At 38.2% G+C, this 16,621-nt stretch overlaps 1 protein-coding gene across 5 annotated transcripts in view; it reads left to right on the top strand.

Annotated features, from left to right (window-relative positions):
• Positions 1-16,621, top strand: part of LOC106879314 (general transcription factor 3C polypeptide 5-like) — a 176,708-nt gene that overhangs the window by 64,027 nt on the left and 96,060 nt on the right. For 2 of the 5 annotated variants that reach the window (XM_089339455.1, XM_014928820.3), the window contains exons 1-8: positions 69-97; positions 232-423; positions 2,230-2,434; positions 3,140-3,409; positions 6,945-7,081; positions 9,262-9,469; positions 9,643-9,812; positions 14,241-14,354. In XM_089339455.1, the coding sequence (XP_089195581.1) occupies positions 92-97; positions 232-423; positions 2,230-2,434; positions 3,140-3,409; positions 6,945-7,081; positions 9,262-9,469; positions 9,643-9,812; positions 14,241-14,354 (1,302 nt within the window). In that variant the 5' untranslated portion in view covers positions 69-91. Of the gene's footprint in view, positions 1-68; positions 98-218; positions 424-2,229; positions 2,435-3,139; positions 3,410-6,944; positions 7,082-9,261; positions 9,470-9,642; positions 9,813-14,240; positions 14,355-16,621 lie in introns of those variants that run through there. The other 3 variants (XM_089339456.1, XM_052975520.2, XM_089339457.1) reach the window with 2 other exon arrangements.

The raw sequence follows: 16,621 nt of genomic DNA, 5'->3' as shown, positions 1-16,621 counted from the left end.
TAAACAAACAAATACGTAAATAATACCGTAATTATATTGGTTATACCATTCTCGGGGAAAAAAAAAACGAATAAGAATACGACCGGCTGCAATGGCGGTGAATTTTATTTGATAACATAGCAAAAATGTTTTGAATGTTTTTTTCTCTTTTATCCTATGATTGAACTCACCTAAACTAATTCCTTCCTTAATTACTAATGAATTCTCATATTTAAAAGTTTGTCATTTCAGACACCAAAAAAGATGGAAAAAAGTTATAGAATGAGTAGTTTGTCCGATTGTTTCGGTAATTTACCAAACGAATCTGTTCCTATAAACACAGATAAATTAAATCGCAAAGTTGTCTGCATCGAATACCCTGGCATTATCAAGAATGTTTCACGAGCCATGGAGACATTGGGTGGTCTGGAAGAAATAAATAAGGTTGGTGGTCCTTCCCCCCCCTTCCTTTCTATTTGGTCATCCAGGTGATTTTAATTATGCCCATATCTGTCTTTTTCCCCTCTTCTTTTGTTTCTGCATTCTTTATCTTATTCCTAACAAAATTTACTCGTGTTGTTCTTTCGACTTCGAACCGACAAACCCATGAACAAAAGCTTTCTTACCGTGACCATTCTGTTTCTTTATAGGAACAGTGTTATGTAAACAAACCGACAGAAGAGTTTTACTTCACTCAATAAATGCTAAAAATGTAGGAATTCTTATGACTAATATCTTATATATATTACTATATTTGGTGACATATAAGTTGCATGAGCTCCTATAACACATCTCAATTTTGGATGACCCTTTCCCGAACTTGCCAGTAACTTAAACCCTGAAATTTTGTAATTTGCGTGTTGGGTTTTCTGGGTTATTTTTTTTGAAAACTCATGTGCGCTTCATAGGTCATCGAATACAGTATATCGTCTCATAAAATTTCAATTCAAGTCTATGCTATTTTATAAGAATATTGAATCACCTCCAGTACTTTACTGTTTTATATTTTGTTGACCAAAATTTGAACTCTGTGCGTAGCGCTGTAACGAGATACTGCAGGTATTTTGTCTGGTACTCTACCGATTCTGCCTGTAATGCACACAGGACCATTTTATCTTTATTCTGTCGTATTACATACATATGTTTTTTGCAATCCAGGAGCAGGAAACAGCAACCAAACCTTGGCTCTAGGTTAAAAATCAGTTCTTTCTCTATTGGTAAGAAATCTAGAAATAAAACTGAAAATAACACACACACATACGTGTATACATACATGCATACAAGACCAGACAACAGTTGTGATTTCCGAGAGTGATTTAGTTGCTATTTTTAGCAGATTGAGTGACCATATAGCTGTTCTCTCATTGGCTTATCTCCTGGTGTTGTTTAACCCTTAATTGAGCTGAGAGATCTATGGTCAAAGATAGACCTATGTTCCAGCCATGACTAGCCCATCTTTTATTGAGACAGTGCATCAGAAACTACATTATCCAATGGGAATGAGGCAGCAAGCAAATGAGTGGGGATGGGGGCTCTATGTGGTCCTTTGGCCTGCTAGAAATAATAGTCAAATCTCTCTCTACCCACACCCTACTGTTTTCAAAAAAGAAATGGTGTATTGAATGATATAGACCTAGTTGCTCTGTATTTAGAAAAGGGACATATGGATTTGGTTTGAGGGCCTTTGCTTATCGGTCTGTTAGATCAAGCTTACATCAAAGGTTAATCAATAATATCATTAAACATTGTGTTCTTTATTTCCTTTTTATGATAGTGGAAAGGGTGTGATTTGAGGAATACTTTGGTTGTTATCTTTAGTAGCATGGGCTACTGAATAGCAGACCTCATGGTGTTGTAAGGATTAAAGGAGTATTTGTTTAATATGTCTTCATTTTGTTTAATTCTTGGCCTCAGGTTTGTGAGAGAGAGAGAGAGAGAGAGAGAGAGAGAGAGAAATTCATAGGCAGAAGCTTTGGAGTGTGATTTAAGAAATTTGCTGAGCAACCAAATGGTTCCAGGTTTGACCTCACTGAATGGTATTTTGGACAAGTGTTGTCTTTTATAGCTGCAAGTCAACCAAAATGTTGTTAGAGAAATTTTTAATTATTTATTTGACTAAATCTCTTTAAATTCTCGATTATTTGCAAAATTAGTTGAAACATAAAAGTGTTTATCATTAGAAATGTGGTTACAAATGGCCATGTGTCTCTTAATAAGATATAAAGCAAAATTTATTTCTTTTACTTTTAGAGATATGTTGATTCCAACCAAAGATTGGAACTTCGCTGGAGACCTGCTGACCCATATTGTAAAAGCTCCTATGGAGATAGCAGCAACACCAACAACTTATTGTTTCGGTTTAAACGGCGGAAAAGGAAGAAGCTAGATGGTAGCTATGACTATGAGCACAAAGTGGAGATCTTGGGGATTGTCAAAGTAACTTTCAGATTCCAAGGTAGGATTCATTCTTAAATGTTCAGTCTTGATCCAAGAGATCAATAATCAAAGGTGTTCAAGCTACGACCATTCTATATTTTAGTCATAGTATATCCAGTTTATATTCTATTCAGAATATAAACGCCATAGAAACCGGGAAACCGGTCCCATGAGCCTGGCTAGACTTTAAAAAAAAGCGCATAAAAAAACCCATATATATATTGCCATGATAGATCGCTGACCACTACATTTATGTTTGTTTTCTCCTTGTTTTTCTCATTTCTTTCTGTGTTCCTTTCAGTTGAAGAGCGTAGGCTCGAAACGTCAAAGACTTTCTCTATTTCCGAGCATTAAACTAATATATCCATTTGTTGTTTACACCACCTGTCTTCGTCTTGTTTTTTTCGTAAATTCTCCTATATATATATATATATATATATACACACACACATATATCATTTAATGTACACAATATAAAGATAAGAACTATTAATAGTTTCTCAGAGCTTGAAGATACAGGGCACATTATAAAACCCTGTCTAGCCATGTGTTTTTACAGCAAGAAACTACCATTAGCCTTTATCTTTATAATGCTATTTATCTCTCACTGGACAGAGCGCTTATTTTGTTGGAATAGTATTGTTGGAATCTTATCTTAATGGAATAGTAACCTATGCATATATGTATATGTATAAGACTGGTTGAAATATTAAACATTTTGCAGGTATGGTAGACTTTCAATATTTACCAATGATATCACATTCAACTGGTGAGAATGAAGCAAAGACATTTACCAGTATATTTGACAAATTGGTTGTCAAGTCACCAGAAGACGTTAAAGACTGGCTTAAAGTCGATGTCCCTTTATTCCTGCCACCTATTATATTCTCCCGTATGGATACACCCATGGAATACCTCTACAGATCTGAGATGCAACATCGTTCTGGCTTTGTAAATCCCCAAGATCAACGTCCAAGTCATCTAATTGGGACAGGTAAATATTCTTTTTTCTCTTTAACATGGTAAAAATCCCTGGTGCTGGTCTCATGTAAAAAAACACCCAGTACACCCTGGAGTTAGGAAGGGTGTGTCGAACAAACAATCAGAGCCTGGTGCAGCTCTCTGGCTTGCCAGCTCCTGTGAAACCATCCGTTCCATGCAAGCCCTGAACCCAGAACCATGTGGCTGGGAAGCAAGCTTCTTACCTTAGCACTTTACGTTCTGGATTCAGGGCTGGTAGATGTATCCTGTTGCCTCGTTCAACATCACTACCTGGTGCCTTTATCAATTTATTGCAAGCACTTTGGCGAGATCTGTGGTTCGGGGATAATTCTCTTCCTTTGTTCACCTAGTCTTTGAGGATCTGAAAAAAAAATGAAGGGCCATGAGTGCTGCCCTTCCTTTCCTGACCAATCCAACTGACTGTTTAGAGACTGTCTCATTATATGGTGGGTGGCAGACGTAGTAGAGCGACCTTTTTAATGCTTTGCAGTAATCAATTATACCCCTTTACATTCAAAGTTAAAATTCTGGCGATTTTGTTTTTCAAGTACTTCTGGGATCCATAAACAACCATCCCTGTACTCCTCTCCCCTCAGCTATTTTTGATTATACTCGTATGAGTTATCTATCTTGTGGTAATTTTGCAGAAGTGAATGATAGGACGAAAAGCCTCAGGCATTAAGTTGAGTTTTAATTCCAGATGAAGCAGTTGGTTTTGCTTTTCATCCTTCTGGGGTCAACTATAATTAGCTTCGCCTTTTTCTCAGCCAAATACTTGGTATTGTGCCTAAGCTATGAATCAATATATTTTTTGACCGACTCGATGACGGGGAGTTATCTCCCTGAAATTTGTCACTCGGTCATATTTAACACAACAATCCTACTTATGTATATATTACAAATATATACATGAGTAAGCGCATAAATGCAGAACAAGGTGGAAAAAAATAGGATTCGAATACCGGAGGTAGAGTAATGCTGTTTTAAAAATTTATTTTTAGCTTTAATAAAAAAGTATAACATATATATGACTACATTGTCCAAGGTGTTGTTCCTTTTTATTTTTAAGTTAGAGATGATTTGAGAGATCATCATTATCATCATCGTTTAACGCCCGCTTTCCTTGCTGGCATGGGTTAGACGGTTTGACTGAGGACTGCGCCAGGCTCCAATCTGATCTGGCAAGGTTTCTACGGCTGGATGCCCTTCCTAACGCCAAACACTCCGGGAGTGTAGTGGATGCTTTTTTATGTACCAGCGGCACGGCGGGGGTGGGTGGCAATCAGGCGGCATTGGCATCGTCTACGCTCGAACGGTGCTTTTTACGTGCTGCTAATTCTGGTAGGTCAAACGATCAGAAATGGATAGGAAAATTTATATATTTTATTATTTCGTTTCAGCAGATAGATTAACCGCTCAAGAAACGCAACTCTTAAAATTTTGTAGCTTCTTTAATTCCCTTGAATTAAAATTTTTTTTTTATTTTGTGTTTGATTGAGGCAGTTTTCATTTGTCATTTCATACACTTTTGTATTTCACATTATTTTCATTTTTCGTCCGTACTGTACTGCAGTCCGATTCATCCTTAGACGGTTCCAGTAACAACTTAGAGACATTGTGCTTATATAAAAATTAATATTTATTTTATATAACAGAATAAACAATAAAACAATACTACTTTGAGATCCCACCTGGATGTTGGTTGCTGTAGCAAATTCCAGTGCACATAGTTCCTCTTACTATGTATACAAACAGAATAACCTTGTTCACTACTACACCACCATTCAGATATGCTAGCTATTCCGTATTCACCCAGATACATCCTAGAACATCATCCTAATAATATTTATCCCTTCACTCAGCTCAGACGTATTTATAACATCTCTGAACACTAACTACTACAACAGTGTCAAATCAGTGAGGAAACATCCAGATTGAACAGCCAAAAATCCCTCAAACTGTCATCCTAGGTCTTAATCCTTGTTGAGGTGTGATGGCTTGTGTTCCTCAGTGATCCTGCGAGATGTACCAGCAGAGTTCAATCTCCTGGTAGGGCCTCCCATGGTGAACAGGTCAAAGGATAGCAGCAAGACTGATATGTATCTCCCTCTTCCCAGACGTAAAAATGGGTTTGTGTAGAGCCAAAACCCCTATGTAGAAAAAAAAAGCAGAGTTACAGAAGCACTGACAACATTTTAAAACCAATAAGCTGTGGGAGAGGTCAGCCCATGGTCAAGAACAGTGTGAAAAAAGGTCATCAATGGCCTGTAGTCCATGAGAAGTGAAAAGTTTAAATAATGAATAGTAGTGGTAAAAAACTCTCAAGAGAGCTAAACAGCAAGTCTTCAGAGAAGAACCCTCACCTCAGGCAAGTGTTTTGGCTCTTAAGTTCTTACACTTTGAAAGGGCTGGGCCATATCCAGGTCATGACTACTGGGTGCCCTTCTGTTGACACTTTTTAGCCACTTGGATATCAGAGACTTGTGCATTTAAACTGCTTGGAGATTTCATCTACTTGTATCTCTTCTCCATTGACTCAGCTATAATCCATGAGGAGTGAAAGCTATGAGGAGTAATAAATAGTTAAATATCCTAGAGAGTGAAATGACATGTTAGATAATGTGGTGGTCTTAGGCTTCCTGAAAAACGTGAGATGATAACAGGTGGAATACCTTTGAATATAGATCTGCCTTTGAAGATAGCTCACTTAGGGTTAAATAACTGCTGCTACAACAGCATCAAGCTGACACAGTAGCTTCTCTGGAGTCATTTGACTTGTTAAAAATAATAGCCAAATCCTTCTTCAAATTACATCTTACTGTGTTAGGAAAGGAAACACTAGATAATGTGTGGCTCAAGGTTCCATGCAAAAAAAAAAAAAAAATAATAATAACTGGAATGGCCACAGCTGGAATGTCTTTCATCATAGGTCTGTTTGATTAGGGCTAATTCTGGAGATAACAACAACAGCATCAAATCAAAAAAGATATCTCTACATGGTAACTTGACTCGCTAGAAATAGCAGCCAAATCTTCCTCCTTTCTCACTATCATCTTAAAGTAAATATAGCATTTTGGATCATGCAGTTCTAGATGATAATATTGCTAATTATGATGATAATGATAGTGATGTTAATGATAATGATAACAGTGGTGGTGATGACGATGTTTATTGTGGTGTTAATAATGTTGTGAACATAGTGTTAATGATATGATAATAGTGCTGTTAATGAGAGTGGTACTAATGATAATTATAATAGTGGTAATGGTGATAATAGTGCTGTTGATGATGATGATGATGATTATAGTGGTTCTCATGAGGTTGATGATAATGATGATGAGGATGACTGATGTTAATGATGAAATTAATGAGTTTAGTAGTAGTGCTGATGATGATTATATTAATGCTACTGCTGATGATGATAATAGAAGTGCTAATGATAAAAAAAAAAAAAATGTGGTAATGATTATCTTTCTTCCTGTATTCAATTCTTGATTTATTTTCTTCCTTCTTCTTTGGTATTCTAGCCAGGCAAAGACGATCTCGTCACACAATATTTGTAAATTTTGAGGACAAGACAATTCCGTCAGAATCAATGAGTGGTGCTGAAGCAACCCTGCGAGCCAAAGTAAAGAATCCAAACCTTGAACAAAGGCTTCGAGAGGTTAGTGAGAAATCCCCAGCATCTGGAAGATTTTTATCATTTGCCCCACCCACCTCATCACATAAACTCACTATCCCTATTCTCTCTCTTATATTCCCCTTGTCCTTTGAGGGTATGCCCTCACCTTCCCTTTCTGTCTCTTTCCAACTGGAGACTTCATGTATCTCCTCTTCAACAAGACACTCGTTCCTGTTCGTCTATCATGCTTTAACCTCTTAACACCAATACTATACACTTATTCAGTTGAGGGGTCTTGTCATGTGAGTTACTTAGTGATCTCACCAGTGCCTGTGCCACTTAAAAAAAGTATCCAGTACACTCTGTGAAGTGGTTGGCATTAAGAAGGGCATCCAGTTGTAGAAGCCATGCCAAAGCAGACATTGGAGCTTGGCACAATCCTTTGGCTTGTTGGTTCCTGTTGAACCATCTAACCCATGCCAGTATGGAATACAGAAATTAAATGATGGTGATGATGATGATGATAATCCTAGAAGCTGGCTGGTCTTGTGCCCCTTCCACATAGGCATTCCTGAACAACTTGTGATTTTTCTCCTCAGCCGTGTTTTGTCCAACCACTTAGAACCCACACTAATCACTACACCCAGTCCTTCCTCCCCAGAATGTTGGTCTTCTGGAACTCCTTCCTTGCTCATGTCCTTCCTGCCAGTGTTGACTTTCAATAGTTTATACTGAATATGTTAACAACACCAATCTTGCTGGTTCCAGAGAGCTTGCAGAAACCACGGGCTCTTCTCTCTTTTCTGGACCCAACAAACAAAAAGCAAAATACCCATACCACTGCACTTCATTCGCCATTGCCAGCTGTTCCACCGATTCCTCCAACCCCAGCATCCCCATCAAGTCCTCAGTCCTCTTATCAAACAGCCTCACTCCACACAAATCTCTCACCATTGCTCTCTTGGTCCTTCTCAAAATTGCCATCTCTCCCTCAGACACCATGTCTCACTCCCATACAGCATTTCCACTCTCACACAACATCACGTCTCTATGTAGTAATTCATATGAAGAAACACTGAGGCATATCTGTTAACTTCATAAGGTCTATGGGAGGATTGCATCTCGGCTGTAAAATAACAAAGCTTTGTTAATTATACAGCACTCTTGTTGTCTAGCAACCAGCTAGCACAGACACACACACATACTCTCTCACTCTCTCTTTCTCACGCATCATACCCTCCCATGCAACATGCTTCCGTTTACCAAATTTCATTCATGAAATATTGGTCAACCTGAGCTTATAGTAGAAAATCTTGTCAAGGTTACCTCATAAAAGCTTGTTTTGCACTCCTGTGTTTGCAGATTCAAATCCCCCAGCACAACACCTTGGCCAAGTCTCTTCTTCTCTATCCTTGAATTGACCTATACCTTGTGAGTGGCATTTGGTCAATTGAAATTGTGTAGAAGCCTACTGACTATGACTGTGTGTGAATATGTGTGTGGCCTTGTTTATGTTTGGCTGCTTGATAAATATAGATTATTAAGATACGTACTGAGGTCGAAATGATCAACTAAAAGTTTCTTGACGGTGGTGATGTACCATCATAGCTATTGTCAAAAGACTGAAACCCATAAAGAATACAGTGTGTGTGTATAGTCTTATATTCTTTTGCTTGTTTCAGTCATCTGACTGTGGCCATGCTGGAGCATCGCCTTGAAGGTTTTTAGTTAAACAAATCAACCCCAGGATTTACTTTTTAAGCCTAGTATTTATTCTATCAGTCTCTTTTGCCGAACCAGCAAGTTACGGGGACATAAATACACCAACACCAGTTGTCAAGTGGTGATGGGGTGGGGACAAACACAGACACAAAGATACATATAGGACAGGCTTCTTTCAGTTTTCATCTACTAAATCCACTTTGGTCAGCCTGAAGCTATAGTAGAAGACACTTGTCTAAGGTGCCACACAATGGGACTGAACCTAGAGCCATGTGGTTAGGAAGCAAGCTTCTTACCACACAGTCATACCTGCGCCTATGTATGAATGTGTGTATATGTGCATCTATGCATATAATTGGTAGTGTGCTTGTGCATGTGAGAATGTGTGTAGTTGTCTGTGTGAGTTTGCAAATGTATTTCTTCTTCTTTCTCCTCCTCCTTTCCCACCCACCTCTTTATGTGTGATTTTCATTGTGGCCCTATTTTCCCTCTGCTGGCAGTTGTTCGATCAAAAACCGATTTGGTCAAGGAATGGCATTTGCGGTGCTATTGACTGTCGGCGTGACACCTTGAAGTACGTTCTCCCGCTGGTTGCCTATTACTTCATCACAGGACCTTGGCGCAGTCTGTGGGTAAAGTTTGGCTACGATCCTCGCAAAGACCCAGCAGCAAAGAAATATCAGATTGTTGACTTCAGAGTTCGACAACGTAAGTACTGTTTTTCTTTTAGTTCTTGTATTGGTCTCAGTCTTGGGGTTACAGCTATGCTGGGGCATAGCTTTTTGTAAAACTTCCTCTCAGCACATTTATCATTGTCTTTAGACATGTCTACCTAAAACTTAATATTTTTCAGTATAAAATTTCTCTCTGTCCCCTTATAGGTGGTGGCAATGCTGGGTTTGACATCAAAGCAAAACGTAGCACCTTCAGTTATAAATTACCTACAGTAATCACCAAACAGACGGGTCAAGTTGCTACAATCAACCGGTCAGGACTGTTACCAGGGAAAGACCAACGAGAAACCACAACTCGTACAAAAGAAGAAGCAGAGGTTGGACACCATTTTACTTCTCTATTTCTCTTTTTTTTTTTTTTTTTTTTTTGAAATCTTATTTTACTTTTTATTTGTGTTAGTTGTGCAAGTCTGCAAATTTAAACATTTACATCAGTTGTTGGTACTGTTGTTGGTGAGCCTCATATCAGCCCTAAACTAGCAAGCCTTTGATAAAAGGTGTTGGCCATGGGTCTGGTGTATGATGGATAATCTGGGCTAAATAACAACAAGAGGATACTTCTGCATGCCAGTGGGGTTAAGAAGCATGCTTTGCTACCATATGGTTTTGCGTTTAGTCCTACTGTGCATCACCTTAAGCAAGTGTCTTCTACTATAGCCTTGGGAACACCAATGTTTTGTGAGTGAATTTGGCAGGTGAAAACCCGTTGTTGGTGTTTCCCATTGAGGAAGGCTAAAGAGCCAAAAGCACTGCATCTGAGAATCCAATAGTGGGAAGCACTGGGCAAATATGATGTTTTTTAGACCTTATACTGTAAGAGAGAATTTTTTCTCCATGATAACTGCATTTCAGAAGTTGAAATATATTACAAACATATTTTAACTAACCTAAAGTTCATATACATATACATATGTATGTGTGAGTATGTGTTTGCCCCCTTCACTGCTTGAAAACAGAAGCTTCATAGTCATCATCATCATCATTGTCGTTTAATGTCCGCTTTCCATGCTAGCATGGGTTGGACGATTTGACTGAGGACTGGTGGACCAGGAGGCGACACCAGGCTCCAATCTGATTTGGCAGAGTTTCTACAGCTGGATGCCCTTCCTAACGCCAACCACTCCGAGAGTGTAGTGGGTGCTTTTACTTGCCACCGGCACGAGGGCCAGTCAGGCGGTACTGGCGACGGCCACACTCGAAATGGTGTATTTTACGTGCCACCTGCACAGGAGCCAGTCCATTGGCACTGGCAGTGAAAATTGCTGGACAAGTAGGTTGTCTCTGTACTAGCCTACAGGGGCAGCTAGAAAGTATTGGCATCTCTAAATATGGCATGGACAGGAGTTTTGTAGAGACATCCTAGTCTCTCTATTATGTCATATTTGTTTTATCAGAGACAAGCACATTTTATGATAGAATAACAGACACACAAATGATTGTCAAAATGGACAATGTAGTTCCTGAACTGGAACATCCTTCGTCATAGGTCTACTGGATCAAGGTTAAATATCAACCACAATAGTCAATGTTAATGTTACCTGACTAACTTTTAATTGGCATTTCTATCCAGGTGGGAACGGAATTCTCTACAGGTCTTTGACCAGTAATTTCCCACCAGCATTCTTAGCTAATTGGTCTCATTAGTAATTTTCTTGTTCTTAGTCTTTACATTGTGTGTTTTCAGTAACAACGTTTTACTTGTTTTACGATGTTTAACAATGTTTTACAATGGGTCAGACTGACCAATAGATACGTGTAATGACAGAGGCATATTTGACAGACAGATACATAGATGTTGACACTCAGTCTGATGGATACACATGTATGCATGTAGCTCTCCCACCTCTTTCACTCTTTCTTTATATATATATATATATGCGTGTGTGTGTGTATGTATCACCATCATCATTATTTAACGCCCATTTTCCATGTCGGCATGGGTTGGATAGTTTGAATGAAAACTGGTAAGATTGGAGACAGAAAGGGCATCAGGCCATAGAAAATCTGTATCATTCATAACCAAAGGGGGTCTTTAACCTTTAGATATATACATATATATCCACCACCTCCTCTTCCGGTCTTTTCATCATGTAACCTCGTGGGCATCGGTACCATTTTCCTCTTTCTCCGTTCTTCCATTCTCCGAACTTTCCATCTTTCCGACGAAGGGCTACGCCCGAAACGTCATACACTCTCTCTTTCCTTTCCTGAGCGTCCAATAATACTATCCATATCACGTCCTCACTTTGTTGTTTTTTTGTTTCTTTGTTATTGTGTTTTTGAACTATATATATATATATATATATATATATATATATATATATATATCATCTTCATGTAAGGATCAAACAGAATTTGCTGAAGCAGAATTTGCTGTATCTAGAAAGTTCCCTTCTGAGGCACTAGTCTGGGCAAAGTTGTTTATGGAAGACCAGCAGTCCCCCATGCATACCAGCCTCCCCTCTGCACATCACCAATGTTATCCAAGGGAAAGGCAAAGGCCGATACAGCTTGGCACCACTGACGTTGCAACTCATTTCTACAGGTGAGTGAATTGGAGCAACGTGAAATAAAGTGTCTTGCTCAAGAAAACAACACAAGCTGAAGGCAGCCTTTAACTTTTTCTGTCCTAAAGGATTTTCAATCCAATATTTATATGTTATTTCTTATAACTTTATATGTGTGCTTCAACATAGACAGACGTGTATATGGAGACAGGTATATATATATATATATATATATATATATATATATATATAGAGAGAGAGAGAGAGAGAGAGAGAGAGAGAGACTGATATAGTAAAACAGATTGATGAAAAATAAGACAGATTGATAGCAATAAATACAAATAGATAAAGAATAAAAGATGTAAGAAATAGATAGCTATGTAGATAGATAGACAGACAGACAGATAGAGAGATAGGTAGATGCTTTGGTAGATAGATGTAGAAAGACAGACTGAAAATTACAGGTAGATAGATGGATAAATAAATGGGGAGAAGGGGAGGGGGGAGGAAAGAAACTTCTAAGTCATACATTAATTCATTTTGTCCCCACCCACACTGCCCCATCCTCCTCTTCTTTCCCTGATAATGTGTATATTTACATACATATGTATGAGTCAGATGAAAGAACTAGGCTTATGACCTGTTGGAATGTGTGCATGTGTTTATGTGCAAATGTGTGCATGGCCCCATATGTCACTTTACTGGTTACTGCTTGTATGTGTATATTCTTTATTAGTTAATTCTACCTTCCTGCCTCCCTCCCTCCATCAGTGATTATGAAATCTGCTTGCATTCTTTTTTATTTTCTCCTCTCTCTCTCTGACTAGTGACATCTCCTACCACTAATACTTCTTACTGTTTCCTTATCTCTTACCCTCCCTCCTAACCCTTTGTCTCTCTGTCTCTCTCTCTCTGATCCTAGTTTGTATATCCTTCAAAACCAGTTGAAATTAAAAGATTTTTTTTTCTCAGGAGAAGGATTTTCAGAAGTCTCCAGTTCCTACCAGAAACATGAGATTTCCCTTCTTCTTTACAGCATTAGATATATTTCCTATGTTTGAATAATTTGTGTTTATGTTTGGTTTTGTGTGTGGGCTGGTTTGTTTGCATGTAAAGTGAATGATGAGTTGGTGAGTTGACTTCTGATTGATCCATTACACACACACACACACACACACACACACATGCATGTATACGTGTGTGTGTATACACACACATATATGCATACATGCATATATATATCCCCCTTTTTACCCGCTCCCATTTATTGCACTTGGTATAACTCTAGTGTAACAATAATTGGGTACTCTCCCAGCAGTATATTGGATAGATACTATCCCTTAGTGGGTTGAATCCTCAACCCCTAAGTCTCTCGCATTATATATATATATATATATATATATATGTATGTATATCTGTGTGTGTGTATATATATATATTTTTATATAAATATAAACACATATATATATAATCTCATAACAATACCTTATACCATCTATTGCAGTTTCAGATCACTAGGGGTGGGTGCTTTCATAATGATTGTTCCACAAATAACCCTGAATCCAAACAACTGTGTGTGTGTGTGTGTATGAGGAACATGGTTAGGTCACTTAGAATGCAAAACGTCTTTTTGTTGAACTCATTGTTTTATTAAATCATATAATTTGAAGCCATGTAGCCTAGTGGTTAGCTGATTGGGATAAGTTTATATGTCACGAGGAGATGAGAATATGGACATTCAAAGCAAAAGTAAACTTTTAAAAATATTTATACTTAGTGCCTATAGATACTGGCATGAGTGTGTGGCTAACCACACGATTTGGTTTCAGGTTCAGTCCCATTGCACGGCACCTTAGGCGCATGTCTTCTACTATAGTCTCAGATCGACCAAAGCCTTCTGAGTGGATTTGGTAGATGGAAGCTTGTTGTGTGTGTGTGTGTGTGTGTGTGTGTGATGATATGCAATGTTGTAAATGAATGTCATTCATTTCCAATCTTCTGCGAAACCATGTCTGGTGATGGGGAAATTTTACTTTGCTTGGAAACCAGTTAGGGATTGAACTTGAAGCTATTTGATTGCAAAGCAAGCTGCTTAACCACAACTAATAATAACAATTGTCTTTTTACTATGGCTTCTGTTTCTTAAAATCATTGTCAGAACTACATCTGTTTGTCTATATATCTATGTATCTATCTATTTAACTATCTGTCTATATATTTATTCATTTGTTTTTCCAGAGTACTTATAAGTTCCGAGCCCATATCCTACCACCATTTCGTCAGATGTTCTATCAGATTTGCGACATAGTAGACGATGATGTACAATCTTTACTTAACCAAAACAACGGACAGGTTTGTGTTGTTGATGCATTTTTCCTCTGTAAACCACCCCCAGAGCACTTGAAATATCCTCTTCTCAAAACCAGTATTGATTGAAAAAAATGTTTAGACACATGTGAGATACCATAAATGTGTGATTAAAGTACTTCACTTTAAATTATGTGGTCAAACCTTCAAATCCTAGTCATGAGCTCAAATGTTCTGTAATCAGTAAACTTTTGTCTGGATTGGATCATTTTACAATTTTTTTATGCATTTTAGTTTTGTTTTATGGCTTATTCAGTGGAGAAAAGCTAGGGCACACATGATCTTTTTACAGGTCTCTGAAACTAGGCAGGGAAAGAGAGGAAGAAACTACAGTTCGTGGATTTTTCTTGAATAAGAGCTTCTTCCAAATGCATACTCATTATTCTAAGTTGTCCTTCATTCTCATGGGGTTGTACTTGTTAAAGGGGTTTTGGTTTATAGAGGCTTTGTTCTTTATATTATATCATATATCAGGGTGGTGAGCTGGCAGAATCATTAGCAACGTGGGGCAAAATGCTTAGCGACATTTTGTCCGTCTTCATGTTTTGAGTTCAAAGACTTCGCCTTTCATCCTTTCAGGGTTGATAAAAAAATGTACCAATCGAGCACTGTCATTGATTTACCCCTCACCTGAAATTGCTGGCCTTGTGCCAAAATTTGAAACGTATAATATATTGTGCATTGCTATCGTGTGATGGTTCTTCACATTCACAGGGATTCTAATTCTGCTAGGGTAAAACTTATTTAAAGATCTTTAGCTTATTGAGGTTTTGTTGCACAAACACACACACATGCATGCACATACACACACGCACACACGCACACAAAATGAGCCTTGATACAGGTATGTAGTCTAGTGGTTCGGGTGACACATTCACAACCACCAGATCTTGGGTTCAATTCCTGGACAGTGCAGCATGTTGTGTTCTTGAGTAAAACATTTTATTTCACATTACCTTAGTACTGTGTGGGGACCAGCATTCCAAAAAATAGACCCAACGTTTCCTCAATGTGTCATAAAAAAGAAAAAAAAAGGCGACTTAAAGAGGTGGAGGTAGGATTTGCACTGCACCCTCACTAGCAACGACTACCCAAAACAGATCCATAGGTTGGAAGGTTGTTGCTGGTGCAGTACAAAGGTGTCATCCCATGTTTCACACACAAGCCATTGATAGACTTTGAGGCTGTGGTAGAAGATACTTGCCTAAGGAGCCTGATACTGACTGAAACCAAAACCCAGAAACACATTCTTAACGAGAAAGCCATGCTTCCAGCCTCTTGTAAAGTTTTTGTTAGTTCATTGAAGAACATAAAAAAAAGGCCAAGATGACATGAACTCCCCCACTCCATTCTCTTCCACCCTGCTTAGATTTCAACGAATATCATAGAAAAGACTATATAACCATAAGATATTTCTGCCAACTCACTGTCACCAGTGTCACCTGCTATTACCGACCAAAATATTCTCATGACCTCAGTGCTTCTATCTGTGAGTCATACCGGAGTGAAAGAAAGAGCGAGAGAGAGAGAGAGAGAGAGTAGAGGTAGTAGTAGTAGTGGGAGAAATATCCCATTGTGAGCTTTTATTCAAAAATCACTGTTTTGTGGCTATCTTTCCAGGGTGCTAAACTGGAGAGACAAGGGTGGTTCCTTCACACACACACACATACACACACCGCCCACCCAACTGTGTGTATATGTATGTATGTGTGTGTATATATATATATATATATATATATATATATATATATATATATATATACGTGTGTGTATGTGCATAACTATCGGTATGTATGTACATTATACATATATATAAGTATATATATATATGTATATATATATATATATATATATATATATATATATATATATACACACATACATACACTTGCACATGCACACATATATATGTATATACACATGTATCCATGTATATTACATATATACACACACACGCACATACATACATATATATCCACACACACACACACACACACACACACACACACACACACACACACACACACATATGTGAATATATGTATGTGAATGTGGCCTGGTTTCTGTAATATGTTATTCCCACACTTCTCTCCCTTAACCATTACCTGTCCACTTGTTGGTAAACCCCCCCCCCATCACTGCAGCCCACCTGCACGCCCATCCACCCCACTAGCCAAGCAACCCAAACGCCATCTATGTCTACAAACTTCTAATGTACTGCCCAAATTTGGTAGTGAGTGATTACGAGAATA

This window comes from Octopus bimaculoides, chromosome 21, assembly GCF_046866305.1.
Source record: "Octopus bimaculoides isolate indiv1 chromosome 21, ASM4686630v1, whole genome shotgun sequence".
Classification (NCBI taxonomy): Eukaryota; Metazoa; Mollusca; class Cephalopoda; order Octopoda; family Octopodidae; genus Octopus; species Octopus bimaculoides.
The sequence above is the reverse complement of the archived record's forward strand: the minus strand, read 5'-3'. Positions and strand labels throughout refer to the sequence as shown.